Source organism: Corvus brachyrhynchos, unplaced genomic scaffold (genome assembly GCF_000691975.1).
Source record: "Corvus brachyrhynchos isolate BGI_N302 unplaced genomic scaffold, ASM69197v1 scaffold266, whole genome shotgun sequence".
Lineage (NCBI taxonomy): Eukaryota > Metazoa > Chordata > Aves > Passeriformes > Corvidae > Corvus > Corvus brachyrhynchos.
In genome coordinates, this window is record NW_008238633.1 from 2722546 (window position 1) to 2731857 (window position 9312).

At 39.8% G+C, this 9312-nt stretch overlaps 1 protein-coding gene across 12 annotated transcripts in view; it reads right to left on the reverse strand.

Annotated features, from left to right (window-relative positions):
* Window positions 1–3563: 3563 nt before the first annotated feature.
* Window positions 3564–9312, reverse strand: part of ATP2B2 (ATPase plasma membrane Ca2+ transporting 2) — a 284984-nt gene continuing 279235 nt past the window's right edge. For 8 of the 12 annotated variants that reach the window (XM_017737319.1, XM_017737316.1, XM_017737312.1 and 5 more), the window contains one exon: window positions 4595–4920. In XM_017737319.1, coding sequence (XP_017592808.1) covers window positions 4609–4920 — 312 coding nt within the window. In that variant the 3' untranslated portion in view covers window positions 4595–4608. Of the gene's footprint in view, window positions 4921–9312 lie in introns of all 12 variants that reach the window. The other 4 variants (XM_017737321.1, XM_017737320.1, XM_017737317.1 and 1 more) reach the window with 2 other exon arrangements.

The window sequence follows — 9312 nt, forward strand, 5'->3', positions numbered from 1 at the left end:
CTCATGGATTAATAACTTCAAGCACGTGCCTTTCCCAAGCCTCGGTTGGATGCACAGAACAGGAATTCAGTGTTGTGGGGAATTTCATTGCTGCTCTTCTTCCCAGTTTGCACCTACAACTCACATCCATGCCCTGCTGCAAAAGAACTTCCCAAACTCTCCTGAGAAGGTGCAGCTCCTAAAATACATCTCTGAGGCTCCAACATTCCCAGAGGGCTTAAAACACACTGAAAAATGCCGGCCTTTTTCTTACCCACGCCTCCTCACAGACACTTCTTAGCAGAGATGAAGAGTCCTGCCAAAAGCACTTGGACCAAGGCTGCAAATAAACTGATGTGTGTAAGGAGGAGGTAAATGAGTGACAGAGAACTGAAAGAGAAATATTTTCTGACTATCACCTACACTGAGCTCCCAAAATCAAAGTAGAAAGCAGTTTCACTCCAAAGCAGCTGTAAAGCTCCATTCATCCAAGAAGTCTGCTGTCTCAATAATTGTTTTCTGTGGGGGTTTTGTTGAGTTCACTGTGTTGAGTACATTTTTATTTATTGGTAACTTTCCCCACAGTGTAGCACTATTTCATTTTGGCCTCTATCAAATCTTACTTGTCATAGAGAATCGGTGAGTAAAAGTTTGAAATCTAGGGGAGAAGACAGGAAAATCTGTAACTTAAAGCCTTTTACCTTTACAAATAAGATAATCTGACAGCCACTCACCTCATACCTGGCCTGCTTGGCTAACTCCTAAAGCAACAATATTGTGTGAGCACAGCTGCACTGCAGTTTATGAACAACTGCATCAATCTAAGCAGAAAAAAAAAAGGGAAAGAACTTCTGGGCTCAGGGCCAGAGCACCGGAATGACAATTCCCTCCTTTTTCCCTAGGTCTTAAGTGGCAGGATGAGTCCTGGACTGAACTCCCCAATTCTAGGAAGGTTCAAAGATCATTTTTCTGGTTTTGACAGAGGGAGAAAGAGCTGAAAAAGTCAATGGAAGTGCAGAGCTGTCATCAATGACAGGAAAAGCCTCAGAGAGCTCTTGGTCTCAGGGCTGAGATTAAACTCATTGTTTCCTAAGCAAATTCACGTCATCATTTGACTCTGTTGCACACTCATTCCAGCTGATTTCCCTGCAGCTTTCCCAGGAGCCGTTCCCACCTCCACATTTCCCAGCCAGGCAGGAATTAAAGCCCTGGGGGCTGCCTCAGCCCCTGGGGCAAGAAAAGCAAACTGCCCGGGGAGCAGGGTCCTCACTGCCAATCCAGAAGATTTACATCCACCTGCACATCAAAATAGCCCAGTGGGAATCCAGAGCTGCATCTAGTGACTTCAGGTGAGAATAAAGAAAGCTGTTACATTCAGACCATTATTGTTCATGCTGCTTTGTGAATTTATTTCTTTAAATTTTCCACTTGTGCTCCTGCCAAGAGAGATCTATTAGACAGAAAGCAGCAAGAGTAAAACTTTATCATTTTGTTTCAAACTATAAAATAATTTACATCACATATTTTACTTACTTTTGTCTTTTTGTTTGTTTTTTTTTTGAAACCACAAACATTCCAGCATCACACTGTAGGAATAAGAATAACAATAGAAAGCATAACCTTTTGCATAGTATTAAATGAACAGACAGAGTAAGTTCTTTATTTACAATTATTGTCTAGATAAAAAAATTCATAAAAACAGATGAATGAACATATATTAATAACCCCTAGTGGGATGGATTGCCAATGTACCACTGTATTGTTGTCCACAAATCTCATGCTGCTAAGTACAGTACGTAGAGAGCGAGCATTTATATATTGCAGGGAATTTTAACAAACTGATCATTTTGGTTTTTGATCCATTGTTCCCATCACAGAGAGGTCAAGCAAGAAAAGAAAGGAATTGTGATGCACGACTTGTAGTTGAAAGGTCATAGCTATTCTGCTTTAAAAAAAAAAAAAAAAAGTCTATCATTTATCATATACATAAAGCACAGTCTCTGCTCACAAAAGCCCAAGTTTTCTATGCATCTCAGTTTATATATGTTTTACTATATATACACAGAATGCAGTGTTCGTTTTCTTAACAGTTTTCAAGTCTGCGAATGGTACCTTAGGGAGGGGTACTCCTACAGGAAAAAATTAAAAAAAAAAAAAAAAAAAAAAGAAACAAAGAAAAAAAGAAACCAAGAAAAAAATATGAAGAGTGTTCGGAAACAAAAAGGCAAACAGTCAGTGTGTTAAGATGCTGAAAGGAAACTGTTCCAGTATTAATAGCTTCTGTAGATGTTCGAGTCCAAAGCTAGAGGCTTCCCTGTAAATAGATACCACTTTTGTCTTCTGAACAGACATCCCGAGCGGGCCACAGAGAGCCAATCCGTGGTGTACAGAGGGGAATCACCGGATTTACAGAGCCACCGATCCTGACTGGCTCCCATCCCGGGTTGCTGGGAGCCAGCTACCACTTGCTACAGGGCCGTCTCCACCCACAACCAGGGACCTGGGCACCCTGCCGGGCTCAGCCCGCACCACACACAGCTAAGGACGAGCCAAAAGCATTGGAGCTCCTACCCCAGAGTCCGGAAGCTGGCAAGGGAAGCTGCTTAGAGCTTTACCTGGCTGATAGTCCTGATGCACCCTGAAAACTTCTGAGTTCAGTCTGCAGTTTGGCCATGAGTCTAAGCTTGGTTTGGAGAGTTCTGGCTTGGTTTAGCTGCTGTGACTGCAGAGATGCACCACTTTATGGAGCCAACTTTAAGACAACCAGAAAACACCTTAACAACTCAATTGATCGAGATGGTTGGAGGGTGTTTGGTTCCAACACGCCTGGCATAATCAATTGTGTAATTCAAAATGTCTTTTGCACTGTACAGTTATGGAAAAAATCATATGCTGAAAAGTCTCCAAGCAAACTTTATATTAAATACAAAAATTATTTATGAAAAATCTGTGATCCACAAAGTGCTTAGCATTCAAGTGGTTGACATAGCAATTGTATAAGCTCATAATTTTTAAGTTTTTTAGGGCTGTTACCATCTTGAAAAATGTTTTTCACCTTCCATACTGCAGGTTTTCAAAGCAGCTTTCTTGGTAGAAAGCTCAAGGTAAAATAATGTCTTTCTGTGTTACTACAGGAACACAAGCTTGGTTAAAAAAAAAAAATCACACAAAGCACATCTCAATACACAATTAATAAAGATTTGTTCAGTCCTAATAGTGCAGAAATTACATTTTTCTTCAAAAAAAAAAATCGAAGCAACAACCTACAGTGATTTTCATCCAAAATGCCAACAGCCCATACCTTGCAAATAAGAAGGAAATAAATGCCTAAAGTACTAATTGAAAAGGATTAACACAGTATATCACAAGATTTTAACATTTGTTTTATCTCCATATAGACAAACCAAATATAACTTATTTTAAATTATAAACTCATTTAATGTCTCTCTAAAAATAGTTTTAGAAGCCATTGCTGTATGTCTAAAGAATGAAGTAGCCTCCATTATTGTATGTTGCACCAAAACGAGTTCAAGCAGATTATCAGAAGGAAGGAAAAAAAAAAAAAGAAAAAGGAGAGAACCTGATCATTTTGATTTTTATTTGAAACAAAGGAAGCCTGGTTTACCTCCCTGTATATAGGATCACAATGCTACATCCAATGTGTTATATTTTGGCTTCTTTTGTTATTTACTAGCAGTATCTACATTATTAACAAAAAAATAACAAACAAACAAAAAAAAATAAAGAAATCAGGCAGAAATCAGAGCACGGTTGTAATAAAATATCCAGGGTGCGAGAGTACAGACATTTTCAATGAGCTGAGCTGAGCCATTTTTATACTACTTCGGCAGGAAGTGCTTTCTTAACCCTACAAATAGTTAAGGATATTATCTACAGGTTTGTAAACAAATTACATTCTTTTTTTAGGACATAAATAAGTTAAAATAGTCAGAGCAATTTGAGCAGAAACAAGGCAACATGCCAACAAAGAAACTTTATATATATATAACTATATATATATAGATAGATATATACATATATATAATTAATTATCTATATACTTATATGTATATATCTCTATATATAGTCTCATAAATGTTTAAGTTCCTCTGTCCAACTGGTGCAAATCTACTGTGCAAGTTAAGCTTCGCAACTTCAAAAAAGTTATTTAAATTAATCTATACAATTGAGTCCATGCCACACAAGCATTTCAAAAAACTCACAGACCAGTGAATTGGATAAATAGCCTCAGAAAGAAGTCCTCTGCAGTTCCTGCTTAAGGAGGAAAAAAAAAAAACCAAAACAAAAAGGAAATAAAAACAAACAAAAAGAGAGAAAGAAGGGCCAGCAGTGTACAGTACATTCATGCAGGAGGATTTTTTTTTGTTTTTGTTTTTCTGAAAGGGAACGGGGAGGGGGGGTATGTAAATCAGCCATTCATTCTTTCCCCAAAACCATTGTGATCAACAATTCATTCACTTGTCTCAGAGTGAATAAGAGTTCAAACAGCTTTTCAGCCAGCAATGTTTTTAATATATATATTTATATATCTCGGTTGCTGTGGGGTTTCTTATTTTATTCCTCTTTAACTTTTCATATTTTTTTTTTTTTTGCAAGTGACCTTTTCAGCTAAAGTGATGTCTCCAGGCTATGTATTGGGCTTCCTGGACTAGAAGAGGTAGCTGATTTACTTGTATCAGTTGTAAGATTGATTCCACTGTCGATAGCACTGTTGTTCTTGTTCAGCGAGGACGGTGGACTCGAGTTTTTCTTGAGAGCAGGGTCTTCTTCTAGGTCTGTGTCATCAATGAGTGGGATGTGGGGCTGGGAATCTTCTATCCTAAATTCAGGATGAGTCATAAAGTTGTGAATAGAGGTTCTAGATTCTGGTTTTTCTAAACCTTCATAGAGAGAGCTACGGAATGCCTTCACGACGCGGATCTGGGGGGAGAAAAGGAAAGGGCTGTCAGAGGGCACCTCCCCAGGGCAGCACCGGGGCAGAGAACACTTGGTGAAAAATGTAGCACATGGTTAGGGCAGTGCAGGCAGCTGGAGTCCAAAGTCTCTGGATGTTATATGCATAAACGAGTGGCTCAGTTATGTGCATTTTGAATGTCTGTGCCAACTGCAATATTAAAATAAATCAAGGTTTAAAGCCATCAAAGAACTGATGGGGAGGAGTGGTTAAAGAAAGCCAAGGTCCACTCGTGTGGTACATCCCTAGTAAAAGACAAGCCATGTTAATTGAAATGCAAATGTCAAACCATGCATGTTGATAGTTTTTTTGCAGTGAGTAAGTAGAAAGGCTTTTTTTTTTTTAATTAAAAAAGTCTCTTTTGTATTGTAGTTAAAAAAAAAACCATTACACATAACATATCACACTTCACAAACAGAAAAGCACGGAACACAGACACGGTTGGATGGGTACGTATGAGACACACACAGGAGCCAAGTGTAAAAACTAGAATATCAATGTTTTTAAAGCAAAATCTAAATGGATGCAGCCAGGAGCACAAAAAGCCAAGCAGACAAAGTACTAAGCGTAATCATGCCACCACAGGGGAAAAAGAAAATCACAGTTACCACATGAACAGAGATAACTTGCACACAACAACTACACTTGGAAGCCTGGATAATGTGAACATAGTATCGTTGAACCAACTTTTATTTGTCCTTCATGCAGATGTGAGGTAAACACTCGAGTATAGACCCACTGTTCTAGCCATTTAGCTTGTTAATAAATAGAAGAACATGTAATAAAATAATGTATTGGTTGTTGGGTTGAATTGAGTCCCATTGTTAACAGCGAGCTGTTTTTGTTTGGTGTCTCGGTTGTGCAGTTAAATGCTGAAAGCCACACGATTTATGCCATATATGCAGTCTTTAAAGCAGGTCAGTGACCTGTGCCAGGGGCCATCTAATGCCAGCAACCACCTGGCAGTAAGAACAGAGGAGAAAGTCAACTCAAGACTCAGCCCAGCGATTCTCAGGGATGGTGCCCACAGCTTTCCCAGTAGGAAATGGGAGGAGCGGAGTGAGGAGTGGGGACGCTACATCCTCTGTGGGTGGGCAAAGGGAGGGATGCTCTCTACGTCCCAGGGACCTACCAGTTCTCAAAAGTGAAGGGTTGTGCTGAGTTACTGCTGAAAAAAACAGAACCTTTCGGAAGGGGGTGGAGGGGCAGAGAGGAAAAAACAGAATGGCAAAACGTGATCTGTTGGCAAATGTTTCATGACTAAGTATGAATTCTATCCCTCCACTTCCATATAGTCCATGAGCAAACCTTGAGCATTTCTCAGGGGGGAGACCAAAACACAGGCAGAGGCAGAAAAGGTGCAAGCAGGTACTGTGAAAGCTTCTCCACACACATTTGAAATGGTTTGGTGGTTGGCATGTGGATCTTTTTACATGCAAATATGCTGCACATTGTTGGTTGGCCTGATAACACCACTGCTTTGTAAAGCTCTAATTCCTCTTTTCCTTGGCAGGCTGCACTTTAGTAATGGCATAGGGCCATGGGGTTCCAGCTGTGGGGTCCAGCTGATCCTGTGCTTGGAGCTGGCCAAGTTGGACAGAATTTCAGCACATTTCAGGAAGAGGCTGCCTTGGTTTTTTTTTTCTCTTTGAACTCGGTCCTTGTTTATGCTCTCTAAATTTGGATATTCATCATCTTTTAAAAATCTTAACAGCTGAAGTCCTGCCAACTTCAGATCCTTGGGTCAGCCCAAATACTCTCCCGTCCCTTCACACATACATTTGGTAACAGCAGGGCACAGTACAAAAAGTAGTTCATGTGACTGCTTGTGCTCCAAGTAAGAGGATTGGAGTGGCACAGAACAGCTCAGCCAGATCTTGGCGTGTGAGAACATTTTAGGTTGGCAGAGGTGCAAGAGGGAAGATTGTCTTGCACACTAAACCCAACAAATAAATTTGGAGTCAATTTTACCCACTACAATCACACAGTGTACCTAAGAGAGCTCCTGGAGTTATAAACCAGGGGTTTGTGAGAGCTGAATCTGAGTTGTGCTGAGCTCTGTGAGGGCTCTGTAGAGTCAACAGAGTGGGGTAAGAGATTCATCTGCATTGCTAGAGGCAGAAAGGTGACAAACTAATTCCTTCACTATCTATGCCTGTCTAGCTTGTCTTTTAAAGTGCAGAATAATTAGTCTAAATGATGGAAAAAAAATTGTATGATTTTTGAGGCAGCCTTAAAACCATATTCCCATATTGCCCTATTTTAAATCAGGAAACTTTTTGTACCGTGGGTACTTTACAGGATGGGCTGATGAGGGGACATTTCTGCAAACCTCCCCTCTACTTCTGCTTTCTAAACACAAATACCAGTCCCCTCTTCAGCTGCAGCTGAATGCTAGAGCTTATCAATCAACAAGATAATCAAGATAATTCCATGATCTTGAAAGCAGCCACTTGTGGCATAGACTTAAGTTCTATTTGCCAGCTGGATTCTTTTTAGTGAAGGCAGATTTTTATTTGAATAAAAGGGTTTGATATTATCCTGAACAGATCCAGCAGAACACAGTGAAAGGAAAGCTTTCCTTCATCACACAAACAGTATTTAAGTCTCCGTGGTTTAGCAAGAGAGGAACTGCTCTCAATTTGCGAGCTCCACGTCCCGGAGCAGGGAACGCATCTGCATTGCTTTAACACCAACATTTGGCACCTCGTTTGGATTGAATTCCAAGCCTCTAGTCAATGCAGGGAAAGCTACAGATCCCAGTTGTGTTTGACAGGCAGCTCTGCAAACGTGCCTGCCATGACCTGGATTTGGGGCTCTGCAGTGGCTCCTGAATTAAGAAATTAATGACCCATTGCAGGGAAGCACTGCAATGATGACTTTTGGCTCATGGATAGAGCTGCAGCCTCTTACTTTGGGTGAAGGTGTGTGGCAAAATTTTTGGCCTGGACTGTTTGGGTCCTGCAGGAACATTTAGATGTTTCTAGAACGGCTTCTACTTGTTCACATTGTTTGTACTGGAAATATTAGCTTAGAACTGCTTCAGCTCTGCTGACACCTAAGGTAGCTCATCTTCTGAAGGCAATGGTAACCTAAGGGCCAAACTGGGCACGTCCCTAAAGCTGACAATAAATAATATTAGATTTCTAAAGAGTTTTCTTCACAAGGCAGCTGTGGATACCCACGTTCTTTTCTTAAAATTTCTCTACAGAGAAATTAGTTTTCCATTAATTTCTCACTTTAGAGGAAACTCCCTCCTCAACTTAAAATTTTGCATATTTAGCTTGGCATCCAGAGGAAAACATTTATTTTTTTTTTAGTGTCACACCTCATCCAGTGACAGAATTTCAGCATTACAATAAAATTCAAAGTCTCATTCAAAGCCTGTCCCCAATGGATCAAATTATTGCTTGCAGGGACAAAACTTAGTGGACACAAAGGCAGAGGGTTTGTTGCACATAAAGGTGGCATTCCACCTTCTCTACCATAATACTGCAATATTTAATCTACTTATTATAGCTGATCCCAGACTTAAAAATATGATTTACCCAGAGTTACATGGCCCAACAGCAACAAATTCTTTTAATACATGCTTAAATTCAAGATTTGAGGTAATATCTGGTGTAAAAATGTTTAGGGGCTCTGCTGAAACAAAGCCCACCCAGGTTTTTTTGAAGATAAAATAAAGCAGATGAACTTGGGATGTTGTTATGGCTGTAAAAGCATGGAAAAGCAGGGACATCCATGATGGATAGAACCTGGGAAGTGTTGGTTTAGTATGAACTATGTAGAGTTCATGTAATGGTGCTTCTTTATGAGACTGACAATGCCAAGGGAAGACAAACAGTGAGATACAGCTCCCTTTTCTCACAGTAATGGAGACAACAGAAAAAAATGAACTGCTTTTAACAAAAGACTGTGGGGACAACACTTCAGGACATTTTTGACACTGCTATAAGTTTCCACTTCTTTCTTCTCTGGAGCTGTAACAGAAAAAAACTCTTCAGCTTCATCCCACCTTGAAAGTCAGATTTAGTATACTGCATCAGGCAAGAAAAAAAAAAGCAAAAACAAACAAAAAAAAAAAAAAAAAGAAATAGAATTTTAGATACTACAATTGGTTTTTTTTTTCCCATCAGAAGAAAAAGGTGATATTCAGAATGTCAGTCCTATGTACAACCATCTAGGCAAAATATCCAAAGCCTGGTAAGCACCAACAGCTGTTTATGGTTGGTAGTGTGTGGGCTTATACTCGAATGTTTACCTGGCTTCATCTAAGCCAAGTATCTGGAGTTTGGTTCACATTCATTTCAGGCTCAAGGTTAAAGACTCACAACCTCTTTTGCTTTCACTCTCTC